This window comes from Salmo salar, chromosome 06 (genome assembly GCF_965601325.2).
Source record: "Salmo salar chromosome 06, fSalSal1, whole genome shotgun sequence".
NCBI lineage: Eukaryota > Metazoa > Chordata > Actinopteri > Salmoniformes > Salmonidae > Salmo > Salmo salar.
Genome location: NC_138296.1, coordinates 35,069,373 through 35,094,890, shown reverse-complemented (window position 1 = coordinate 35,094,890; position 25,518 = coordinate 35,069,373). Strand labels below are relative to the sequence as shown.

Below are 25,518 nucleotides of genomic sequence, written 5' to 3'. Positions count from 1 at the left end.
GAAGATGCTGCTCCATAAAACAGTCTTTCCACTTGATCTAATTGTATATAGCCCATGAGCCATTTAGTACCAACCACTAGACATTCAGTGTTAGAGATTTTATTGTAAACAGGTCTCACATGGAGCAATAGTGTGTGATGGCTGGGTTTTTAGATACATTTCTGTGATGGTTGGGAGTTTTCCCCCATTATGCACCCAGTCACCAACCAGCCCAGGCAGACTGGCCAGCTCTGATCATTTTAGACAAGATAACTTTGTACCAGATAACCATAAGGACAAGAGAAAAAAAACTAATTCATATTTTTTGGGATTCCTCAGCATAAACAAAAGTTCTCGTTGAGAATCTCATGAAAACAACTAACAAACTAACAATGAAAAATAGATTAAATTACAGCTCTAAAATCTATCAAGGACAGAGTGTGGTTGTTACACATCCAGCTGGCTGTCCTCTTTAGTCAGGCAGAATGACAGACCAGGTAGCAGCAGGGTTTGGCCTGGTATAACCATAGCATCCATGTCCTAGTCACATGGTGCTAACATCAAACAAAGAGCCACCTCTGTTCGGCGTTGAGCAGAGATGACTAATTGTTCCCCATAAGCACCAGCAGACATGCTTTATACAGTACATGTTTTATGGCCGCCATTACAGCGGCTCTACACGCCACGACAGCATGAGCCTGGAGTTGACACAGCATAGCAGCATATCATCTCTGTAACGGCTCAGTATCTTGGCCTGGGAGAGATGTGAGGGAGGGAATCAGTTGGAGAGCGAGAAAGAGAGTGGATGAAGGGATCAGACCCCCGGGTTGTTATCCTCCTCCACCTTTCCGTTCATAGTCCAGCCTCCTCCCATCCCTCTGTGTTCAGAGGTCTCAGTGCTGTGTGGTCCTGTCAGGTGCTTCCAATCTGCTTCACTCTCACAGCGCTTCACACCGCTGAAGAACTTCTTTATCAGATTCTTGGCCTGCATTTTCACTGTGGACACAAAAATAGTTCATTATTATAAAAGGCAGCTTGCGGTAGTGCGCACACACAATGTTTGTCTTCCTCATCTTGACCTCTTCCCCTACTCCTCCCCTCTGCTAGTAGATGAGACAAGTAGCGGGCAAATGACTTAAACAGCTCCTACAACAAGAAAGATTTCACATTTGGAATACTACGATTTGAAAAAGTGACAAATTAAGAACTAAATATTTTCATTACAGCTTATGCCCCTTCCCTCTCTCCCTCACCTTGGTGGCAAACTTGCCCTGCGTATAGAAGTGGTCTAGACAGCGCACCACGATGTCAGCCACCTCCTTCAGAGACACAGGCTTGGGGGCTTTGCTTGGGCTCCCTGGCTCCAGTACAGTCTCCTGGACTTTGTGGTTAAAGGTCACCTTCTTCCTGCTGTCCTGTAGGGGGCAGCTGCGCTTGGCTGGGGGAGGGCCTCCCTCTCTTCACATAGCTGACACGCACACAGAGAACATGTGGTAGTAGATGTTAACAATGATGTCATCATTACATTACTGTTAAAAAACTTGGACGATACAATAACACTGTTGATCTCCATACCCTTTGTTTTAGCAACGATTTAGCCTTGTTTTCATGTGCATTTTGCCTGTGAAAAAGACAAAGGAGTTTAGAGAGAGAGGCGCAAAACGGAATAAACCAGTCAAAGACTTTATCTACAACTTCCGAGGGACATCTTACACTATGATAGAGTCCAAGTCCAGTTTAGCTTCCTCTTTAACCTCCTCATCATCCAAGTTGCTGATTTCTGTGGGGATGGTGTCCATAGGGATAGTTTCAATGGGGATGGTGTCCGTAGGGATGGTTTCCATGGGACTTGTGTCCATAGGGATGGTGTCCATGGAGACAGTAGCAGGTGTGATTTCCTGAGTGGGGAGTGACTGGTGTGGTATTGAAAAGGCCTGAGACGACACATCATTGGTTCTTATCTCCACCTCTTGACTCTTTTCAGTCGGTTTCTTCCCAAAGTACTGGGTAATGTTGCGGGAGTTCTTAGCAGCCTCCGCTAGCTTCTGCTTCTTGCTCAGGACCTTGCCTCCTGTCTTGGTGGGACTGTTCAGGAAGGCAGAGACTGCACTGGCTTTAGCTCTGATGGAGGAGCTGATGGTTGGTGCTGTATCTCCGGTCTTTGTCTCCTTCCTCTTCCCCCTCTCCGGCTGACTCTCCAGACCCAGCCAGGCAGTCAGGGCCCCCGCTCCCTGTCGGCCCCTGGACCTGTAGTGGAGCCCTCACAGAGGCCCTCAGCAGCTCACTGGCAGTCTGGAAGGGGTTGGAGGAGCCCCTCAGACCTGCTCCTATTCTCTTCCGCTTTAGCTGGTTGAGAGAAGGAGACACAGAAGGAAGGACGCTTAGTTACTAATAGAACCCAGTATGAGGCTGACTCACAATAACACTGACTGCATCCTGTTACTAAATGGGCTGAGACAGTCTCAATGCATTAGCCAGTAGATACATATTTAGTCATTACTGCTGCTTATAAAGGAGCACTACAGTATTTTCTAAAGCGAAGTAAAAGCAGAGTCCTCTGTGTGCTGTGGAGTTGGGCCTTACTGAGTAGATCTGTGAGGCGGTGGTGAAGCCCCGCTGCTCCTCAGTCAAGGAGGAAGAGGAGGTTGCTTCGTCTTTGGATTCAGTCTTTATCTCTGTGGATTCCCCAGAGCCGCTGGTCCCTTCTCCTCTTCCTCCTCCTCCCGCAGAGGCAGCCCCTTCCTTCTTCATCTCTGATACCTTTAGGAACAAGAGATAAGTTAGATGAGTGAAAGAATAGCTTAAAAAGAATAGCTTCCATAGGACTCGATACATAGTGACTTTAGAGTTGTACAATAGACCAGACAGTAGTCAGGAGCTACTTATTCTCTTCAGGACGGCTGCTTTGTACAGGTTGGAAGACTTGGTGATCTTGAAGACCTCATGTTCAATATCCACTGCCAAGGAGAGTGTGTCAGAGCTGGGTGAGGGGCGGGGGGAAAAAGGCAAAGAAAGAAGTCCAAGTGTCAGTTCAGTTGTCCCAGTGGCATCAGTGATTTGGCATTTTAGGTGCATGTGGTTAGTAGTGACGGGTACCTGTGTGTGTCTGCTGCTGCCACCTGGTGGTTGTTCATAGCCTCCTGTAGCAGGGCCACACAGTGCTCCCGAGCCTAGAATTGATGCACACATTTGGCACACACTCTCGTCAAAACTATTTTAAAAATATGCAAGTGAAGATGTATTCATTTGATTTCATCCTCTATTCAAAGGGAAAGTGCCATTGATATTTAAAGCATGTCTTTACAAGGGAGAACTGGTCAGTAGCAGCTCCAGAATAAAATCAACACTATACATACATTTATTTTCACTTTTTTAAACCATGACATACAATCAGTAAGACACCGCTAAAAAAATACAAATGGGGCTAAATATTTTCCTTGAAAATGGGTATTCTTGTAATACATGTATGAACCACACAGTGGTAGTACAATCCCCTCAATCTGCAAACACAGATGTTCAGTGCATTTGATCACATATTGAGAGTGGGACCCTGGATAAGCCAGCATCTTGTTGGGTAAAGGATTTTAAGCAGAATTTAATTCTGGATAAATGAATAGTTTCTAACGAGCTCATGATGGTGGAGACGCTGAATACACAAGGACATGTGCATTAAACATCAAAAACATGTGAATGTGCATATTGCTTTGCACGTACGTGAGCATGCATGTGAGCATGCGCGTGTGAGACGTTTCCATAGTAGAGCTGTACCTTGACAGTGAGCCTGGGAATTTTCTGGCTGCTGGCCTCCCTGAGTGGGCAGTTATCATCTGCAGACACAGTTGAACACAATGTCCAAACCCATTCAGTCACATAACAGTATTATTAGTCAGTCACTTTGCTTGTCTACACTGATATTACAACAACAGAGAACCCACCCGGGGGGTTAAATGAATCTTTGTGTCCCTCAGACACCTACAGAGGAAAGAGAGAAGAAAACAAAGGGAAATAAGAGACCCCTTCACACTTCTATTGTCAGTTAGAGCAGAGAACCTACAGAGGGCCCCTCAAATCCCTCACTCCAGCACTAGACCGCTGCCTCTCTCACCTAGTTGCTAGTGTTTCAGTGTTCCAAGCCCCGTGCTGTTGCTGGCAGCATCTCAAACCAACAGTCTCAAAATAATGGCTCAACTCAACACGTCTTTTGTTTGTCAGGATTAATAGTATGGATTTGAATAGCCCTGTTGTGCTGATTTGACTCCACATATGGGAGAGATTTACCACATGGTGCCTTACAGGGGCCCCTAGCCCCATAGCCTCCTTGCCTGGCTGACTGGCTGGCCACAGCTGGAACACAGATGTGGAGAGAGAGGGAGCTGCTACAGTGTATGAAGGTTTGTTTACTGAAGCAATGGAATGCTTATGAGTCAGATGTTGTGTATAACAGTAGGGCTGTCCATGTACAGCATGTACACAGTACATGAATGTGAGGTTTCACCTTGCGCAGGTTCATTTGTTTTTTGAAGAGATCTCCAAACTCCTTCCTCCGATGCTCGGAGCCATCATCATCATCACTCTCCCAGCCCTCCTCATCATGCCTGAGGAGATGACATCACCACAGACCTCAGCATTCCTACTGTACTGTCTATGAGTGACAGCTAGAAAACACATTTTAAAATCAACAATACATTTGAAAATAATTCTAACCTAACCAAATAGTGCAACCAAAACATGACTAGCCTGTCAGAAGGAAAGACCCCCCCTATCTTGCCCTGTTAGCAACTACAACAAATGTTAGCCTGGATGCCAGTCTGTTTCTGCTTTAACCAACAGAGTTAGACTGGCCTCCAGGCTACTAGACCGTTGCATTTCTGACCTCTCAAAGCCGTAGCCCTTCCTCCTCCCGGCGTAGAGGTCACGGTCAAACCCAAACGGGCCCCTGGGCTGTGTGCTCCGAGCTGCTCCAGTCTTGGTGCACAAAGTAGCCCCCTTCTCCAGCTGGGCCCGCACAGCCTTGGGGTCACGACAGTAGTCACAGGCCCCCGCACAGTCCGGCTTCTGGTCCCCAAAGAACTTGGAGATGGTGGCATGGCGGCAGCTGAGAAAGCCCAGAAATACAGGTGTGAGAGAGACAAACATATTGTAATGAAACAGCAGGGAGCAGGTCTCGAACCCTCGACCTTCAAGCCCGAAGTCCGGCGCGCTATCGACTGTGCCGCAAAAGCATGCTCGAGCGGCAGAGTCGATTTCCTCGCTTATAAACCCAGGGTCGTCACAATATTGAACAGACATGCTAGAGGTCAAACCCCTAGGAGGCCTTGCATTTACAGAGAAGCTCAGTAGAGCCCACAGCATCTCAAAATTCCCAGAGCCAAGATATTGTGCATTCCTCATTAAGACTCACAATACAGAAAAGTGCACATGACACAGTATGATATCAGAAAGGTAGCTAATGCTGCTGATAGGAGGAATTATACAATGATTGTGTCATGGAGAAATGACGAAGAGGATCGTCATTGATCAATAGCTACCACTGTGTAACAGATAACCCATTACTGTCTATGATCGATGTGTGTGTGTGCGCATGACGTGTGATCAAACAAGGTCACACTCAACTGGCCAAATAAGGCTTTGTCACGACTCACTATCACTAGATGTTAATCCCAGTTGAGCAGAGAGGGGTCGTTCCATTTGATTTGAACAAAACTTACCATACATATTTGCCCATGATAGAAGTGGTCAGAAAGTGACTTTTTGGCAGTGGTGGAAAAAGTACCCAATTGTCATACTTGACTAAAAGTAAACATACCTTAATAGAAAATGACTCAAGTAAAAGTGAAAGTCACCCAGTAAAATACTACTTGAGTAAAAGTATTTGGTTTTAAATATACTTAAGTATCAAAAGGAAATGCAATTGCTAAAATATACTTAATTATCAAAAGTAAAAATACATTTTAAATTCCTTACATTAAGCAAACAGCACAATTATGATCATTGTTTTGGCATTTACGGATAGCCAGGGACACGCTCCAACACTCAGACATTATTTACAAACTAAGCATTTGTGTTTTGTGAGTCCACCAGATAAGAGGCCGTAGGGATGACCAGGGATGTTCTCTTGATTAGTGTGTGAATTGGACAATTTTCCTGTCCTGTCCTGCTAAGCATTCAAAATGTAATGAATACTTTTGGGTGTCAGGGAAAATGTAAAGATTAAAAAGTACATAATTTTATTTAGGAATGTAGTGAAGTAAAAGTAAAAGTTGTCGAAAATATAAAATAGTAAAGTAAAGTACAGATACCAAAAAAAAACTACTTAAGTAAAAATAATTTAAAGTACTACTTAAGTACTTTAGACCACTGATTTTTGAAACCTGAATGCCAAAACATTTAGGCGATATAGGTGCTCAAGTTGATTTATTTTGCATACCCCACCATAACATGAGACATCAATGTCTTAAATCACTGGAAAAGATAAACAGTTGAGTTTTAAATCATTTAAAAGCTTACAAAAAAGTTTGTCAAACTATTTGATCATTTCTTCCCAAAACATTTTTTACCTTTGATGTCAATCATCTAAAAACGTGTAAACTCAACAGCAAAAACACATTTTCCCATATGTTGTAGCGTAGACCCTATGTTTCATCATCTGAGGTTTTTGTGTTGTGCCTGCCATCGGTTGAGACACAGAATATTCTTGAATACTTGTTGTCATGTTTGGGCTGATAAATGTACTAAAATGTGACTAAAATAAAAATGTCAACTTTAAAAGAATGGTACCATAGAGATGGTTGGAGGTCCACACATCAGAGAAGGTTGACTTGAATGGGAATATCAGTTTGTTTAAATAACAGTCAATCTTCCATAGGAAACCTATTGAAATCAAAGAAATATAGATCATAGAATAGACATTCCCATCTAAGTTGACATTCAATGGTGGGTGGACCAGCAGCCATCTTTATGGTATTAATTGGAAGTAAACATTTTAATTACATTTAAAATGTCAATGGTGTATCAGCTTAATTGCAGGGGTCTGAAGGGATAGGTCCATTCTATGAATTATATTTCTATGATTGAATTGACACCCACCCTGTATTCAAGAGCTTGCTGTGTCTCAACCGAAGAAATTATCAAATATTTTGACAAGCCTTTTTGTAAGCTTTTAAATTATTTAAAACTGAACTGTTTATCTTTTCCAGTGATGAAGACATGGATGTCTCATGGAATTGTGGGGGATGCAAAACGGGTCCACTTTGAACAGCGGGTAACTTTGAGCTAGAATGTTTTGGCATTCAGCCCCCCCCCCCCCAAAAAAAAAAGACACTTTCTGACCACTTCTACCATGGGCAAATATGTATGGAAAGTTTCATTCAAATCAAAACGGGTGCGGTCAAACAGTTATTGAAATCAAATGCAGGGACTCTGGAGTAGTGTGAAGTGTATCTCCAGTAAAAGAACACCAGTTTAACAATACGTCTGAACTGGATACGGTTTCGGCTCACTCATAGACACACCACTCCCTTCTATTCTGACAAACTCGAATGATGAGGAGAAAAAGGGGTTGTGGGTGTGGAATGACTCCTGTGTGAATAATGTGAAACAGAGATGAGGTTCTATAAAATAACCCTAGAGTCTAGTCTGAATAGCAAACCAAAATGATCTACTTTTAGGAGACTTGTAGGTGAGTGAGATTGGCCATGGGTGGTGAGGATGTTACGGTTCTAAATGACTTTTAAATAGATTTCAACGTCTGAATGTCTATTCACTCTTTAGAGTATGGCTGTTACGCTTCTTTGTATAACCGCGTGCTCTTTCACTCAATACACAATATTATGTCATGTATAAATCACAGAGATCCACTCAGTCGTACACACATTCATACAGGCTAGTGTCTCGGAGGAATACTAGTCAAGCCACCTCCATAACACACAAAGCAAGACTACCTAGGATGGAAACCCAGTCTCCACAGTTTTCAAAGAGGGGTGAAAGAGGCAGTCTCACCAAGGGAGGAGGGGAGAGTGAGAGAGAGAGAGAGAGAGAGAGAGAGAGAGACAGAGAGGATTGAGAGAGACAGAGAGCGAGCGAGGGACAGAGAGAGCGAGAGAGCGTGAAAGAGCTCATGAAGCAACAGAGTCTTTCCAGAGGAGGAGTGAAGGAAAGATAAGGACCCACAGCAGGAGGAGGAGATGATGAACTAGCCTATATTAATACAACAGGCAGAGAGCACAAAAACACAGCACGAGTCCTTTGTAAGTGGAGATAAATAGTGTTGCTATTGCACAACCGCTGCCTTTTCCACTGGCACCAAGAGACGACTACAGCTACTACTAACTGGGAGAGAAGCAAGAATAAAAGGAGAGAGTAAGAGTGGAGTGAGAGACAGTGGAAAGCAAACCAATGACAGCTGGAGAAAGCTCACTTCCAGCCCGATTTGATTCCTTTCTGAAACCCAGAACAGACTGTACAGAGGACAGCAGTGCAGCGGATGGGCTTTCGGTCATCTCTTGGCTTCGATGCTAATCACTACTTGAGAACTTATCTCTGCTAACCCTAATCTTGAAAAGACCGCTGGGTCGAGGCGGCGAGGTCACCACCTCCTGTCTCACTGCTGGCTCCAACTCACCCAGCAACACACAGGGAACTCGCTCTCCACACTCACTCAGGTAGGTGTTGGTTCTTGCGTTACATCACTAACTGATTCGCTTCGTTAGACAAGCACAGTTTAGCACCTTTATTTACTCTGTTGCATATCTGCAAACTACCCATACAGTTCAGGTGAGGGTATGCTGGTTGTGAGTGTGTACATGTAGCCTATATACATGCAAATACAGGCCAGAATAACAGTGTTAGCATACTTCATAGCCTAACCAAAAGAATGTGAAGAGTGTAATTTAGCTGTCATCGGTGTATTCCAGCTGTGTATTAATAGGGAGGCTATTTACATGTGAACACAGTGTGGACCAGAGTTGGAACAGCTCTAGAAGGAGAGCTCTCTTCCTGTATGTCATTACCATAATGACAGTTCTAACAGCTGAATATTTAGCTACACTTTACTACTGTGGGAAGACTTGCTCCCATACCCCCCAGCCGAGCCATGAAACCTGAGACTGGTGAAAGCCCAGTCTGACTGGGATCTATCACTACACCAGCTGGTGGGAGTCTACCTGGGAGAGAGAGACAGAGCAGCTGTGGAAACGGAACTAAAGTAAAAACTATTGTCAGCGAAATTCATACAAAATACATGGGACAGAACACATTCCACCACGATGGACTCAGGCAGGTCCAGCAACACAACAGGAACAGAAACTCTTTAAAGGGACACAGACAGCAGGACAAAGAGAATGAGCCAACAGTCTGGTATCTGTTTTACATGCCACACCTATAGTCAATAAAGCATTTTACTGTCAAATGAATTGAAGCACTATTCTATTTTTCTAAAGACTTCCCCTTTAATAGAATCAATACATTCAATTCTATCCTAATCCAAGTCAATCTAGTGTTGTGATGAAGAGATCAGACATGTAATGTAATCAAGTAGCCTACAGTGTGATGAGGTTGGGAGAGGAGAAGTAACACTGTGGTTAGCTACATAGCTACAGAGAAGAAGATAAAGAGAGTGATGAGGAGGAGAACTGTGGAGTGATGATCATGAGATAATTAATATGAGCAGGATCCTGTCTTGGCATCAATTGTCACAACCAACTGCCATTTACAGTTCATAGGAACATACAGAAACTCAGACAGAATATATTTTAACACACAACAAGGAAAACATCGGTGTCTGCCCTTGAAATAACACAGATAAAAGTCCTCCCTTTATACAGTCAGCCAGTGGGACCCTCCTCTCAGTCTCATGACTGTTGTGATAACTGGTGTGTCAGTCCACAGCCATGCTGCTGGGAGAGCCCTAGAATTACTCTAGTAAGCCTGGAACAGACACAATCCCACGGGCCCAGAAAAACTAAATCCTTTACACACCGACATATTACCAGATTATAACACACTTTCTAGATCCTCCTCTTTCTTATCGGAGGAGCTGGAATCTGTTGATTTCACTCTGTCCTACCTACTCATCAGAAACACATGCACTAGCAGCTAGCTTATATATTCAAGGATGAACACAATGGTTTGTCAACATTCCATTGGTGTCAGGTCATCTACATAGTTAGACAGTAACATACAGCATCTCTGACTTCTAGACTCACAGTCCATTATGGGTGAAGAATAAGGAATAAAACAAAATGCGTAGATTCTAATAATTCTAACAATATATTGTAATAATAATCCATTATTAATTAATAATCCATCTTTCATCCCTTTATTTCAGCAAAGTGGTCACATCACCCAACCTGCACCCAGATACTACAGAGTTGCACCCACCCTCAGTGTGAGTGACATGATGGATGCCAGGGAGGAGATGCTGACCCTGCTACAGAAGCTCTGGGCCAAACTGCAGGATCTCCCCACCGCCAGCCCTCTGGAGATGGGGGCCTTCGCTGTCCTCGTCATCTTTATCGGTAAGCTACACCTCTCATAGATATATACACACACACACACCCCCCCCCCCCCCCTCTCAGTGGAGATATACTCCATACACCTAACCATGTGCTCCAGAACATGTCAGAACATGTCTTGCAAAGGATGAAACTCCAACATCTTTAATATCACTTTTGATAGTGTGAAATCAATCATCTTGTCTGGACAGAGCCTAGACATAATTTAAATATGTAGGCTAGCGACTATAAAAAGGTGTTGTCAATCGTGTGTTCTTTCCTAGTGGTCTTCCTGCTCATGCTGCTGATGACCTGTTTGACGTGCTGCTGCTGTCACAGGACCAGAACCAAGGGGCCACATAGTCAGCTAACCTGAGCCAATCCCCACTTCCCCCAATAATGAGGAGAGACATTATAAACAGGCACTCTATGGACCTCTAAACCCCAGAAGAATGAGGACCCATGCAGAGTGGTGTGAACTGAAAACCCTCTGTCACCACTGTGTCACCAGGAGAGACATTCTGGAGAGGCACTCTATGGGCCTCTTAAAACCTGTTGGGGCTCGGGGGCAGTATTGAGACATTTTGAAAAAAATGTGTGCCCATTTTTAACTGCCTCCTACACCAACTCAGAAGCTAGGATATGCATAGTATTAACACATTCGGATAGAAAACACTCTGAATTTTCTAAAACAGTGAATGGTGTCTGTAAGTATAACAAAACTCATATTGCAGGCAAAAACCTGTGAAAAATAGATTAAAAAAAAAAAGCATTTGTGACTGTACTATTTAGTGTCATTGTTTTATAGATACCATAGTGAGAAAGGATTCATTTCGCAACACCTACGGCTTCCACTAGATGTCAACGATCTTTATAAAGTTGTTTGAAGCGTCTATGATAAACAGAGAGCAAATTAGAATCCAAGGAAGTTGACATGTCATCACTTCATTTTTTTGCGCCTGCGCATAAATCTGAGAAACGTGAGTTTGTCATCATTGTTTATCTAGACATAGGATAGGTTGTGTGAAAATATTACTGATGTTTAACGTTAAAAATGGACCAAAAGATTAATGCTAAACAACATTTGACATGTTTGAACGGACGTAAATAGATTATTTACTAGGTTTTTTTTAGCTTTTCGGCGTGATTTTACCAGCCCCCACCACGTTTTGTGGGAGCATAATGAACGCTAAGTACTTGGTGTTATTTGGACATAAATTATGAACTTTGTCAAAAGAAACCACATTTGTTCCGGACCTGGGATGCCTTCCGGATCTGGGATGCCTGCCTTCTGATGGAGATAATCAAAGGTAAGGGGATATTTACAATGTTATTATCGATATTAGATGATGCTAACTGTATAGCATAGCCTGTTGTTCTTAGCATAGCACCCCGTTTATTGCAAAATGTGATTTCCCAGTAAAGTTATTTTGAGATCTGGCCATTCGGTAGCAATTACGAGATGATAATATATTATTCTTTGAATGACAATATTATAATTTACCAATGTTTTCGAATAGTAATTTTGTTATGTTCACCGGAAGCATTTCAGAGAAGAAAAAAATCTGAATTTCATGCTACTGTAAAATGCTGTTTTTGGATATAAATATGAACTTGATGGAACAAAAAATGCATGTATTGTATAACATAATGTCCTAGGAGTGTCATCTGATGGAGATTGACAAAGGTTAGTGCATAATTCTAGCTGGTTTCTGCTTTTGGTGACGCCTGACCTTGAATTGAAAATGGATGTTTGTACTTTTGTGGCTATGTACTGTCCTAACATAATCTAACTTTATGCTTTTGCCGTAAAGCCTCTTTGAAAATCGAACAATGTGGTTAGATTAAGGAGATGTTTATCTTTTAAATTGTGTAAAATAGTTGATTGTTTGAGAAATTGAAATTATTAGATTTTTGATGTTTTGAATTTCCAGCCTTGTTAGCAATCCCGACTCGGGGTTCATTGCTAACCTGTAGCCCCAACAGGTTATTAACCCCGGAGGAATGAGGAGGTTCCGTGGGGAGAGTGTGGAGCCCATCTATAAAGGAGCCCGGCCCTTGAACAACACACCTCCATACAAAACACACACAGAGCATCCCTGAGAAGCAGCCAAACAGGCCCGGGCTTCCAGGCGGATCAACATTCCATGGGGCATCCCTGGGCTCTGCTGGCTAATAAAGCAGTCTGACGTGAGAGATGGACAAGACTAGACCTCTAGGACGGCTTCAACTGATCCACACAACACAAGGACACAAGAAACACAGGAGCATGGAATCACACACACACACACACACACACACACACACACACACACACACACACACACAAAGGCATCAAGTAATACAAACAACTGGACATGTAACTAAAAGATCCCACCAGAAGAACAGGAGATTGCATGGGGAGATGAATGTCTGTCAGTTCTAGGCTGTATGAGTGTCAACTCAACCTCTGCCACTGGCTCAGAGACTCTAAGAAAGAGCCCTCTGCAGATCCCATCAACAACTCATTTAAATGGAGGCATCTTGCCAAACCCGTTGTGAGAGTGTTGCCATTTGTCTTCTATCTAAAGGACTTCCTTTGCTTTATTGCCTTGTTCAAGTGCTAGATGGAACTAGGAAACTCAGAAATGTCCAACTTGCTAACTGGTTGAACACAGCATGTGTATAACTACAACCAGTTAGCAAGTCGAAAAAGTCTGTTTCCTAGTCCCGACTAGCACGTGAACACAGCATTAGTTCAGCAAAAACAAGCCATTATCTCATTCCTCAGGGGATTCAGAGGACCATGCCTGCCCTCTGCTGTACAAACATGGAACTGAGGCACTGAGGAAGCCTTGTAATATGCTTCACAGTTATACACAAAAACAGAAAAAGAGTAATGCTGTCATTTCTGTATAGTTGTTGCATAGGTTAAAAAGGGCATCTCTTCCTTCTGAAAAAGCATCTTCTTAGCCTGCCTAAAACAGTGCAATACGCTTTTGTATCTCTCTTGCATGAAATAAAACAAAAATGCAGATGATTGTGGTGAGTTATATCAGTGGTTCCCAAACTGTGGGCTGCTGCGCCCCATGACAAAATGTGTAGATTTGCAGGAAATATTGTATGCTTTTAAACCTACAAAATCTTCTCTCCTCCAACAAGAGGGGTGTGTCATGAACAGTGCTTGTGCCCACAGAAATAGACGTGGCGCGCGAGCGCAGGGGGAGCGCGAGATGTTCCTCAATGCTGGAAGGGGGGGCCTGAGTGAAAAAGTTTGGGAACCCCTGTGTTATATAACACTCACCCCTCTTGCTCACAGAATGCCACCATGGCCTCGAAGTCTGTGATGGAAGCCTTGTCCTGATCTTTCTCGGAGCCACGCTTTGCCTGCAGAGAAGTCACACAATCATTCGCTCAAAGTTAAATTAACAAACATTAAAAGATTTGAACACTGTACACACCAATTGCAATCCCCATGCATTTACAGCACCATCATATTGCTATACTACTAACAAGCCTGTGAGGCAGGTTGACAGTGTAGTTAGACGTAACCTGTTTGCGAGCCACCTCCTTGCGGATGAGGAAGTTCAACTGCTCCCTGTCCTTGGGAGGAGTAGTATGTCCTGCAGGAAGAGGGCAGCCCATCTCGCCCCGCACGCCCAGATTCCTGGTAGTAACTGGCTAGTGACTTGGCAAGGTTCCAGTGGGCCACAAACCTGACATTAGATTTGTCAACCCCCATGCCAAAGCTGATAGTGGCCACAATGACAAGCACCTTACCCTGCATCCAATCAGTCTGAGCCTCTGTGCGATCTCCTGTCTTCAACCCTACACAAGCAGGAGTTAAAGGTGAAGTTTATGTCCTGTCTCACCATCAATAAAATAATCTGCTTGATTCTTGTCTTTATTAAACTTTAACATTTACTATCCTACCCCACAATGTTTGTAAGCCCTTGAGGAATGTCTCACCTGCATGGTAAGGCTTGGCCAGGACTCCCAGCTTAGTCAGTTGGTAAGCCACCGTCTCATAGCCTTCTCTGGTCCGACAATACACACTTCCACAACCCTGAAGAAAGATATACAGATACATATCCCAAGCTAAGTACCATGCACTTATTATAAGGCTGGATGACATATTGAATTCATGTTTTAGCGCAATATTCCAAATGCCTGTATCGCAACAATCACTTTTGTATTTTATGACCGTTTATGTCTGCTTTTTCTCATGTCTTTTTGGTCTCCTTTGCTCCTTCTATGCACCTTCCCATTCTCTCACACACACACACACACACACACACACACACACACACAACAAATATGACAGATCACTTCCTCCCTGATAAGCGGTTTCAACTCACTATTTGCATTTAAGGTTTGTTCCAACAGAATCGGTCATAGGGACACCGAAAGACATTACTCTGATTACACCATCCATGATTTTACCGTAATAGAGGAGATGTTAACCTTTCAACTCCTCAAATTGCACGCAGAGCAGACACTACTAAAACCAGAGAATCAATGAACACTGATTCTGGCATATTTATGTTCAGTTTGTTGCAAAACGGGCATTTTCAGCCAGATCAGTGAATATTGCAAAAAAGCAGGTTAAACTATTTTGATAAAATAATTACATTATTAGTGGGTTTTATGGTTGTGGAAGGCTTATATTTACCCTAGGTATAATTTCACAAGCCCTGAATTCATTTGATTATTGCTGACTGTTTGAAATGCGGTGTATTTGACCTTTAAATCTAGATATATATCGTGAATCGCCCAAAATAAAAAAATAAAATAGACTTATGATTTTTAGGCCATATCGCCCAGCCCTACCTAATTACACCATCCATTAGATATAGGGTACAGTAGGAAGAGATACGGCATATAAGAGAGAGTCAGAGGGGAATCTAGTCCACCAACCTGTCCTTTGGGGCCTTCCCCCAGGGTCAGGGCCTCCCTGATGAAGGCATGCAGGTGCTTGTAGGGGTCCTCCAGTAGCTCCCTGTACACCACCTCATAATGCAGGTTACTGCGAAACACAGGTGTGGCAAAGGACAGCGGTGATAGCAGCCTCAGGGACTTTGCTATGTCCTCCTGCACCTTCTGGGTTGCCGTGGCCGTCAGCGCCACGCAGGGTACCCCGGGCAGACTGGCACGCAGACCGCCCAGTTTGAGGTAGTCTGGTCTGAAGTCATGCCCCCACTGGGAGACACAGTGAGCCTCGTCCACAGCCAGGTAGGACAGGAGGCTCCGGGAGAGCAGGCCTGTAAGGCAGGGCTGGAAGGCAGGGGAGGCCACCATCTCTGGGGTGATGTAAAGCAGCTTCAACCTGGGGCTCTCACTCTCCAGATCGGCCAGGATCAGACGGCGCTCCCCTGCAGGGAGCTTGGAGTTGATGGAGCATGCAGGAATGTTCAGGTCCCTTAGGTGGTCCACTTGGTCCTGTTATGGTGGATACAGAGAAAGGGATCATCATTGAAGAAACCTAAATACACAGCTAGCTATGCAGTTAAGGATAGCTCAGTCTATATCAGAATCAATCACGTAATCAGGACAAATTACACAACAGAAGAAAATACTAAAGAAGAGAGACTGACCTGGATGAGAGCGATAAGAGGGGATATGACCAAGGTAATACCCTTAGCCAACACTGCAGGAAGCTGGTAGCAGAGGGACTTCCCTGCCCCGGTGGGAATACACACAAAAACATCCCTGTCACCTGCACACAACAGGGGCAGTAATTTACAATATTCCATCGACAGTTTGATTTGGGCAACGGCATTACTCAGATATGTTTAATGACAATAACTGATCATGCTAGCTAGTAGTAGGTAACAGTCAATGAACTGGTTGAAGAATTGGATAATTAGTTACCTAGCTAGTTAGATAGCCCGCGGCTGGCTAAGATTAGCTAAAACTAGAAGAGAAATTCCTAGGTAAGTTATTGTAAGTCCAATATGTCTATTCTAGTCCTCACCTTTAACAACTGCTTTAACAACGTCCTCCTGCTTCTGGGATCGGAACTTATCGAACCCAAAATGGGTTTTTAACGCCTTTTTAATTAAAGTCATCTCTTTCCAGAAAAACGTCCAACTTGACAACAAACTTCATTCTCTCGTCGTCGCGTATGGATGACATCATGCCAATCGGCACATAATAAAGGAAGCCATATTTTAACCAGTGAATCTCTTTAAACATATTTTATCTACGGTTCTCTTTTAAATATACATGTTTATTTAATGTCAAATGACCGAAACAGATCTGTTTATGTTTTGTGCAAAAAACATTAAACACACACAACTCTGATTGGATTCATCTTCCATGGGTACACGCCTTTGTTTTCCTGGCCAATGAGCGTCGAATGCGCTGTGATTAGCACCTGATTAGCACGACCCAGGCCAGGACAGATTTTAATGCTAGAATTTTTTTGTTGTCTCGATCGGTGAGGTGAGTCTCCGTTTACGTTTGAGTTCTGGTTGAATTTGGTGACCTCCATAGATCACTTTATCAACACCCAAACCAAAAACACTGACACATTCAAAAATCCTGATTTATTTATCAATAAAGCAGGGAGAGAAGAGGCATAGGATTGCAGAACATTAAAAGGAGGATAACTCCACTCCACTTCATCTCCATGGATCTCTCCCTTTCACCCTCTGTTTCTGACACTGTCTGTGTGCTCTGGGGTATGTACTGAGGTTAATGCCACTTTGAGATGGTTTGAAATTGGTGACCTAGATGCACAGCAATGTATTGTAAACCCAGGGTCTCCTCTCTCCTCTGACTAGGCTGTGAGCTGAATGACACCAAGAGAAAGGCAGTGTTTGAAATAGCGGAGGATTTGTTGGAGCATCAGTTCTTTATCCGAACGGTCAGTCTGTTCAAGTCTTTAGTCCATCTCCAGCCCTCTCCACACACCCCATTAGCAGAGATCACTTTGACTTAGTCAGGAACACAAAAATAAACATAGTCCAATGACAGCCCAACCCCTAATCTCTGCTCCCCTTGTGTATAGATGTGTCTGAGTGCAGGGGCCAGTAAGGAGATGCATGTAGTGGAGGTACAGGACAGAGTTGGGGAATACTGCAAGCCAGTGCCCATTGCCACTCTTCACCCTATGTGCCAACCTATGGTCAGTTTCAGTGGGTTTGAGCTCATGCCACCTGTCATCTTCAACCTTCGCTCTGGGCAGGGCCCCCTCTTCATTTCTGGACAGCATTTGACATGTAAGTAATTGAGATGGGAGAAAATTATGTTATTGTCTAGAGAATGGCATAAAAATAAATATTCATCAGAAACTATTTGTATGTCAATTCTGGGACTCGGTTCTGTATTTGGCTTTAAGTTCAATTCAAATGATACCTGGTATTTTTGTGCTGTCATAGTGATCTATGATGATGATGATGATGATGAGGAGGAGGAGGAGGTCTTCTCATCAACACCCCCACTTGGTAAGTAAACAAATAGGATTACCTATTTTGATCCCTTATGACATTGTACAGTTCAGTATGAAATAGTTATGTTGTTTTTATTTCAGATCACAGTGGTCTTCAATAACATGATCAAATTTGAAGGACTTCAATAAAACACAGCACAAAAAGTAAAACCTTTGAGTTTCGTATATTTATTCATCACGGAAAGTGCATTGTTATTGCAGGATTAATATTTCACAATAATACTACGGTATTCTTTCAAATGTACGAAAATACAGAGCATGTGAGCGCATAGCATAACTCGAGTAAGGAAGAGGCAGAAAGAATCACATAGAAGTAGCAGCATCAGTGGTAACATAGCTATCCAATATCATGATGGTCTAGTTCTTTACAGTAACGAAGGTTCTGATTACTCTATCGGAGTGGTGAGAGGGTAACCATAGGGTGGAGGGATGGTGTTAAGAGGGAAAGTTCAGCCCCACAGGCACAGGGAGGGACAGAGGCAATAGGCCTTGCTCCCAGGGGACTTGATCACCAGGTCCTTAATGATCTCCGTCGTACCGAACAGAGGGAACAGCTTCTCGTTGAAGCTCTCATTGTAGGTGTAGATGTGGGAGCGGCTGTCTACGTCGTAGAAGGACAGCTGGCCCTGGTCGTAGTCCAGGTAGACAGCCACCTTGCGGGGGATGAGACCAGGCGGCAGGGCAGTGAAGGGCACAGTCAGGGCCTTGAGCTCTGTGCCCCTCTCCAGGCGCAGGGTCAGGTAGCCCGTGTCTGTGTTCAGGGACTTGAAGCCCTTCCTCAGGGCTGACTCCTTGGCCACACCCAGCCGAAAGTCCCGCTCCCCCACCTCCACCTCCCAGTAGTGGCGGCCAGAGTTGAAACCCTCCACCCCTGTGGCGCACCACCAGCCATCGAAGCGCTGGTGGTAGTTTGGCACATCCTTTCTCTCGAAGCCACAGCGCATCTTCTTCTCGTCGTTGGAGATTAGCAGGTCAGGGTTGGCCGTGTCCAGGTCAAGGGAAATCTCCACTGCTGCATTAGAGATCCAGTCCCATACTGGAATATACATGAAACAGATTAGTAACAAATATTAGTCAAATAAAAAATACGTTCTGTGAACATCACATCTGGCTCTGTCAATGCCTGTCCAAGGCATCACATACCTGAGTGAGGAATGTAGCGGGCAGCACCTATCTTCTGAGTCCTCTGCTTCCATATGAGCCACTGTTGAGGGATGGCTTCCTGCAAGCACAAAGACGGAGAGGGAGAAAAGCGTCTTTGGTAAATATCAGAGCTGTTTACATGAATATACATTCATTTATTTTAAAGGGGGACAATTGATATTTAAGGAGGCCCCTACCTTGTCCAGGCCCTGTGTCAGTAAGACCCACATGAGCAGTTCCATGGCTGTCAGGAAGTTGGGCATGTGGTGACTCCTCCATGCGGCCTGGAGGTCCTCCAGAACTTGAGCCACAGCCTCCCCAGGCCACACACTTTGCTCAGGTTGGGCTCTCAGGTCCTTGGTCCAGTTGATGATGGTCCTCTTAGCGTTCTCCATGTCATTCTCACTGAACAGGTCCTGCTCCCTCCACTCTCTCTCCTCTGGCCAGCCATCCGACTGCATGGGCCTCTTCTGCTGACAACAGGTGAAGACTCATTCAACACGTGTTTGGAGAAAGTCACCTGCAAGCTATACAGTATATATTAATAGCTGTTACAGTATATTGGCTCCTGTTCTCCATACCTTGCTCTCCAGCAGAGATGCCCACTCCAGGATGAAGGCCCTGCAAAGAGGAGTGGGCCAGATGTCCTCTAGTTTCCAGATGTTCCCCAGCACCTCAGACCTCTGCAGAGAGGGCATAGACAAGTGGGGGATTTAGTAGACTTGTTTATCCTCCAAACTAGACCTGACAATGGATACTTGTATAATGGATGTTACAAAAGGTGTGTATATATTTCAGTGTACCTGGCACACTCGATTGAGATCTCTAGCCAGCTCCACTATAAACAGCTGATTCTCTTCCAGTGGCTCTCTCTTCTCATTCTTCGCCCTCTTGCGAGATTCCTGACAGACAAAAAAAAAAAGAGTGAAAAGAGTTAGCCATAGAACACATAGAAAGTAACAATGAAATATAAATACACTGCTCAAAAAAATAAAGGGAACACTTAAACAACACAATGTAACTCCAAGTCAATCACACTTCTGTGAAATCAAACTGTCCACTTAGGGAGCAACACTGATTGACAATAAATTTCACATACTGTTGTGCAAATGGAATAGACAACAGGTGGAAATTATAGGCAATTAGCAAGACACCCCCAATAAAGGAGTGGTTCTGCAGGTGGGGACCACAGACCACTTCTCAGTTCCTATGCTTCCTGGCTGATGTTTTTGTCACTTTTGAATGCTGTCGGTGCTTTCACTCTAGTGGTAGCATGAGACGGAGTCTACAACCCACACAAGTGGCTCAGGTAGTGCAGCTCATCCAGGATGGCACATCAATGCGAGCTGTGGCAAGAAGGTTTGCTGTGTCTGTCAGCGTAGTGTCCAGAGCATGGAGGCGCTACCAGGAGACAGGCCAGTACATCAGGAGACGTGGAGGAGGCCGTAGGAGGGCAACAACCCAGCAGCAGGACCGCTACCTCCACCTTTGTGCAAGGAGGAGCAGGAGAAGCACTGCCAGAGCCCTGCAAAATGACCTCCAGCAGGCCACAAATGTGTATGTGTCTGCTCAAACGGTCAGAAACAGACTCCGTGAGGGTGGTATGAGGGCCCGACGTCCACAGGTGGGGGTTGTGCTTACAGCCCAACACCGTGCAGGACGTTTGGCATTTGCCAGAGAACACCAAGATTGGCAAATTCGCCACTGGCGCCCTGTGCTCTTCACAGATGAAAGCAGGTTCACACTGAGCACGTGACAGAGTCTGGAGACGCCGTGGAGAACGTTCTGCTGCCTGCAACATCCTCCAGCATGACCGGTTTGGCGGTGGGTCAGTCATGGTGTGGGGTGGCATTTCTTTGGGGGGCCGCACAGCCCTCCATGTGCTCGCCAGAGGTAGCCTGACTGCCATTAGGTACCGAGATGAGATCCTCAGACCCCTTGTGAGACCATATGCTGGTGCGGTTGGCCCTGGGTTCCTCCTAATGCAAGACAATGCTAGACCTCATGTGGCTGGAGTGTGTCTGCAGTTCCTGCAAGAGGAAGGCATTGATGCTATGGACTGGCCCGCCCGTTCCCCAGACCTGAATCCAATTGAGCACATCTGGGACATCATGTCTCGCTCCATCCACCAACGCCACGTTGCACCACAGACTGTCCAGGAGTTGGCGGATGCTTTAGTCCAGGTCTGGAAGGAGATCCCTCAGGAGACCATCCGCCACCTCATCAGGAGCATGCCCAGGCGTTGTAGGGAGGTCATACAGGCACGTGGAGGCCACACACACTACTGAGCCTCATTTTGACTTGTTTTAAGGACATTACATCAAAGTTGAATCAGCCTGTAGTGTGGTTTTCCACTTTAATTTTGAGTGTGACTCCAAATCCAGACCTCCATGGGTTGATAAATTGGATTTCCATTGATTATTTTTGTGTGATTTTGTCAGCACATTCAACTATGTAAAGAAAAAAGTATTTAACAAGATTTTTTCTTTCATTCAGATCTAGGATGTGTTGTTTAAGTGTTCCCTTTATTTTTTTGAGCAGTATATTAGGAAAAGAGGAAAGGAAACAGATTTAGGACAGAAATTGGTGTTTTACTAGTGCTTTAGAAAGTAATAAGGTCAACCCAGAAAAGGACCCACTTGGCCTTATCAAAATGCACACCATGCTCTTCTCCTGTCAGCAGGAAAGAGATCTCCTCTCTCCCATAACCCCTCTGACAGCATCATTATCTACCCAACAACACCCTCATTTACTTGTTCAGACAATCAAATCAACAGTCCGTGCAGGTTACTTGGCCCTGCATGCTCACTGCTGCTGTCTCATCTGCCAGCAGTAATCTGTTTTCCCTGGGATTTTCCATACTACACACACACACTCACACACACACGTCAACTTTGATTTGATTTGTTTTAAATATAAATCAATAGGTAATTAAATAAAACTACAGAAACAATTAAAACCTATCTACTTGAGTAAGCATGTGACTGGTGACGCTACCATGACAACCCCTCCACAGCCGTTTCAAGGTCACTTTCCTTTATGATAAATCTCTGACCTTAGCAAAAAAGATTTTAACAACAAAAAAACATGTAAATGGTGTTTTTGTTGTTTGGAGGATTTTTAATGCATTACAGGAGTGTGACCTACTGTACCTTAAGCTTGACTGTGATGCTCTTGACCGGCTCGACTATAAAGTGGAAACACTGCATCATCTTGGAAATTGTGCTGAGACTCTACAAAGAAAAAGACAGACAAAATAGCATTATAAAAGTACCTTGACAGACAGGGAACCTCTACTTGACAGAATATACACTACCCGTTTAAGGATTTCAGATTGACAGGTGCTACTGCTGAACTAAAACCACACCACTGATCTGATTCAGTGGTAGCAGGACCACCTACATTCTCTAAGGGGGCTCAAATGGTTTGAAATCTAAAACTACCCCTGCCCTACTTTCATTAGAAATGTGTCAGCTGTTCCACCCTACTGCCCTATATTCTGTCCAGAGTCAAGTTAAAAGACACTGGCATTATGGCCAAAGGAATAACGCAGCTCCACTGTTAAGATTGCTTTAAATCGTTAATCATAGGGCAGAGGACAGGCAACACATGGCTAATCGTACTGGACCAAATCATAATAGCAACACCTCTGTGGTCATCATAACATGAAGGATACCTCCCCTTTGGAATCTTTAATGATACTCTGACCTAGTTATTGTGTGGATGTTATTCAAGTCATATTATCATTGTGAGGTAAGCAGGGGGTCCTACCCACTGTTAGAGCCTGGGGCATCAACTGATCAGTAAATTGGTTAGGATCAGTGATGAGTCAGAGCAGAGGTTACTTGGCCCTCTGTAACGTGACTGGCCCTGCATGCTCTTTGCTGCTGTCTCATCTGCCAGCAGTAATGTGTTTGGCCTTTGTTTTTCCATAACACAGACACACACAAACACACACCTTGTGGGCTAAGCCAGTAAATCTGCTGTCAGCAGCAGGGTAAATGTGGCACGTGAGTTAGGTCAGTGTGCCACTGAAGCCCTTAGCAGATTACCTAGGAGGACTTCCAAACAGGGTTTAAGGTCCTGATACAGCCAAGCACAAACAGATAGAGGATGGCAAGCACAATATAGACCAAATAATAATGACTGGCGCAAAATAATAATATTGCTAAATGAAATGCATATTCATCAGCACACATTGTGGAGAGCAAAACTAGGTGGCATCTGTTATGAAATTCATGGTAAACTCATGTCAACATTTAGTAATAGAATACAAATAAATACACAGGAAAGCAATGGGATACAATGCAAAAACAAAATGTGAGTAGGCAAATTAAATCATAAAAACAAAAACAGGAAACATTGTTCAGGTATTCAGAGTAGGCCTATGTGTATTGCATCTTTTGTTTGAGTGACAGTGACCCAGTTACAGACCAGTCTAGACACACGCAGTCTGCGCACAAAGTAATGAGCAGGGTCGTGTGACTTTGCGGCACTGCCCGAGAGCTTGATCCTATATATCTTTGGTTGACATTGCAACATGTCGAATTTTGCACTATGCATGATAGTTAAGTTATTTTTGCGACACTAAACAATGCCATGCTGTTATGTGACGTCTGTGGACTTTCATGCAATCGAAATTAATGTATTATATTTTATGGAAAATTTGACACAGTCATGCAGTTGAGTCGTACAAACGAGTTAGACATACCTGTCACAATGTTGTAATGTAAGCCGATTGGTGTCTTCTATACACAGGAGTAATTCTACTGGAGAACAAGTTCACTGTATGCTGCAGTATGACTGACCTTGTTTACATATAAGATTTTCCTCGGAACGAAGATGGTTCGGCTCTCTCCGTTTTCTGAATCCGAAGGCAGACAAACAGCGCCGCCATGATTGTTGTGGTACATCGGTTGTCCACGAAGTGGAACCGCGGGCTGTATAGCTCCCGCCTATCTTTTCTTTGGATTGGTGGATGCATAGCATTATTATAATCTTGTTTTGAATATTCGATGAGGTTTGTTGACGTCAACCGCCTGTATTCAATGGAGAGAGATACTATGCTACTAGCCTAATTTCATCAATATGCAAACCATCTCGAGACAACTCTGACATAAAGTGTTTTTTCTCAAAGTTGGCGGGATGTTACCCTGTCCTACTTATATCAGTAGAGGAGAATTAAGGTGTCTGTAATATAATAAATGTGGTAAAAACAAATGTAGACTTTTAATAGATGCATTTCTATAGCTTCCAAAATATTTTTACTCCATTGGGGGAGTGCCAAGATGGTGGCACGGTGGCATCAAAACAGCCCTGATATCATCTAGTGTGTATATATAAAGCATTGACTTAGCCCGGTTTCCCAAAAGCATCTTCAGGTTAAGTTCATCTAACCATTTTAATGATTAACTTATCCTTAAAATTATTTCGGGAAACCGGGCCCTGTCCAGTACATTGTAAAGGCATCCTCTCTGTAGTATGAACTAGTGTTCACTACTTGACATGAGAATCTGAGTTTCAGAAGCTGAGTAGTTAACTGTGATATATTTCAGGTTACTTCAAAAGCAAGTTCCATTACAACATGGCAAAAGAGAGAATCCATTTATCCATTTGTTTCAAGTTTTAATGTCACATGCAATTAAATGCCTTTCTTGTAAGCTCCAAACCCACTATGCAGTAATCAATATCAATGTAGCACTAAAAATAACATAAGGTAGAATAAAACACACAATAAATAAGAACATGAGAAAGTAAGAAGATATATACAGGGTCAGTTCCAATATCATATTTACAATGTGCAGGGATACTGGAGTGATAGAGGTGTGTGTGTGTATACTAAACAAAAATATAAAGGCAACAATTTCAATGATTTTACTAAATGAAATGAGAGTTTGACTGTGTGATAAAAGGTTGCTTCTTGTGTAAATATTTTCTGTCTGGATTTTAATGATTTGTATCATTAAGTTACGGTTTACATAAGGAAATCAGTCAATTGAAATAAATTCCTGAGGAACCTAATCTATGGATTTTACATGACTGGGAAGGGGTGCAGCCATGGGTGGGTCTGGGAGGGCATAGGCCCACCTACTGGGGAGCCAGGCCCAGCCAATCAGAATTAGTTTTTCCCCAAAAAGGGCTTTTACATACAGAAATACTCCTCAGTTTCATCAGTGCAACAAAACGGTACATTTTAGAGTGGCCATTTATTGTCCCCAGCACAAGGTGCACCTGTGTAATGATCATGCTGTTTAATCAGCTTCTTGATATGCCACAACTGCCACAACTTGGCAAAGGAGAAGTGCAACTGACAGGGATGTAAACAAATTTGTGCACAACATTTGAGAGAAATAAGCTTTTTGTGTGTATTCACTTTTATTACAGCTCATGAAACGTGGGACCAACACTTTACATGTTGCGTTTATATTTTTGTTCAGTATATGTATAGGGTAGGTGACTAGACATCAGGATACC

The 25,518-nt window shown here is 43.7% G+C and overlaps 3 protein-coding genes and 1 long non-coding RNA gene across 7 annotated transcripts; 2 read left to right on the top strand and 2 right to left on the bottom strand.

Annotated features, from left to right (window-relative positions):
* Window positions 1–83: 83 nt before the first annotated feature.
* LOC106606972 (ATP-dependent DNA helicase Q5-like) lies at window positions 84–16,729 on the bottom strand. Its single transcript, XM_045720302.2, is given in 18 exon segments — window positions 84–975; window positions 1,233–1,447; window positions 1,555–1,600; window positions 1,693–2,325; window positions 2,563–2,739; window positions 2,862–2,959; window positions 3,076–3,149; window positions 3,748–3,806; window positions 3,915–3,951; window positions 4,475–4,574; window positions 4,853–5,074; window positions 13,753–13,835; window positions 14,001–14,054; window positions 14,056–14,276; window positions 14,418–14,514; window positions 15,366–15,887; window positions 16,043–16,164; window positions 16,423–16,729. Coding segments are annotated over 14 exon segments (1,881 nt in total). The 5' UTR covers window positions 16,517–16,729; the 3' UTR covers window positions 84–975; window positions 1,233–1,447; window positions 1,555–1,600; window positions 1,693–2,325; window positions 2,563–2,641.
* Window positions 7,768–12,797, top strand: LOC106606978 (uncharacterized). Its single transcript, XR_001329147.3, has 4 exons — window positions 7,768–8,639; window positions 10,304–10,493; window positions 10,754–11,779; window positions 12,456–12,797. It is a non-coding gene; the product is annotated as an uncharacterized LOC106606978 (long non-coding RNA).
* On the top strand, window positions 16,140–18,051 carry LOC106606971 (nucleoplasmin). 3 transcript variants are annotated; one of them, XM_014203490.3, is made up of 6 exons: window positions 16,140–16,381; window positions 17,016–17,131; window positions 17,234–17,316; window positions 17,461–17,671; window positions 17,831–17,896; window positions 17,983–18,051. In XM_014203490.3, the coding sequence occupies exons 2-6, from the start codon at window positions 17,080–17,082 to the stop codon at window positions 18,000–18,002; spliced, it is 432 nt and encodes a 143-aa protein (XP_014058965.3). In that variant the 5' UTR covers window positions 16,140–16,381; window positions 17,016–17,079; the 3' UTR covers window positions 18,003–18,051. The 3 variants fall into 3 exon arrangements, with proteins under 3 accessions (XP_014058965.3, XP_014058963.3, XP_014058964.3); XM_014203488.3 differs by having other exon boundaries at window positions 17,013–17,131; XM_014203489.3 differs by lacking the exon at window positions 16,140–16,381 and adding an exon at window positions 16,798–16,892 and having other exon boundaries at window positions 17,013–17,131.
* LOC106606968 (butyrophilin subfamily 3 member A1) lies at window positions 18,050–23,897 on the bottom strand. 2 transcript variants are annotated; one of them, XM_014203484.3, is made up of 7 exons: window positions 23,756–23,897; window positions 22,197–22,277; window positions 19,848–19,946; window positions 19,626–19,727; window positions 19,242–19,517; window positions 19,045–19,123; window positions 18,050–18,937 (listed from the first exon to the last, which is right to left on the bottom strand). In XM_014203484.3, exons 2-7 carry the CDS (start codon window positions 22,254–22,256, stop codon window positions 18,351–18,353), a joined length of 1,203 nt encoding a protein of 400 aa, XP_014058959.2. In that variant the 5' UTR covers window positions 22,257–22,277; window positions 23,756–23,897; the 3' UTR covers window positions 18,050–18,350. The 2 variants fall into 2 exon arrangements, with proteins under 2 accessions (XP_014058959.2, XP_014058961.2); XM_014203486.3 differs by having other exon boundaries at window positions 19,242–19,514.
* Window positions 23,898–25,518: the final 1,621 nt, after the last annotated feature.

What these genes read in the sequence shown, in the direction of transcription:
- LOC106606971 (XM_014203490.3), top strand. Translation starts at nt 17,080, where the DNA reads ATGGATCTCTCCCTTTCACCCTCTGTTTCTGACACTGTCTGTGTGCTC. An exon ending in CACTGTCTGTGTGCTCTGGG is followed by an intron (nt 17,132 to 17,233) that starts GTATGTACTGAG and finishes TCCTCTGACTAG; the next exon opens with GCTGTGAGCTGAATGACACC. An exon ending in CTCATCAACACCCCCACTTG is followed by an intron (nt 17,897 to 17,982) that starts GTAAGTAAACAA and finishes TTTTTATTTCAG; the next exon opens with ATCACAGTGGTCTTCAATAA.
- LOC106606968 (XM_014203484.3), bottom strand. Translation starts at nt 22,256, where the DNA reads ATGATGCAGTGTTTCCACTTTATAGTCGAGCCGGTCAAGAGCATCACA. An exon ending in GCATCACAGTCAAGCTTAAG is followed by an intron (nt 19,947 to 22,196) that starts GTACAGTAGGTC and finishes TTTGTCTGTCAG; the next exon opens with GAATCTCGCAAGAGGGCGAA. An exon ending in TGACACAGGGCCTGGACAAG is followed by an intron (nt 19,124 to 19,241) that starts GTAGGGGCCTCC and finishes TTGTGCTTGCAG; the next exon opens with GAAGCCATCCCTCAACAGTG.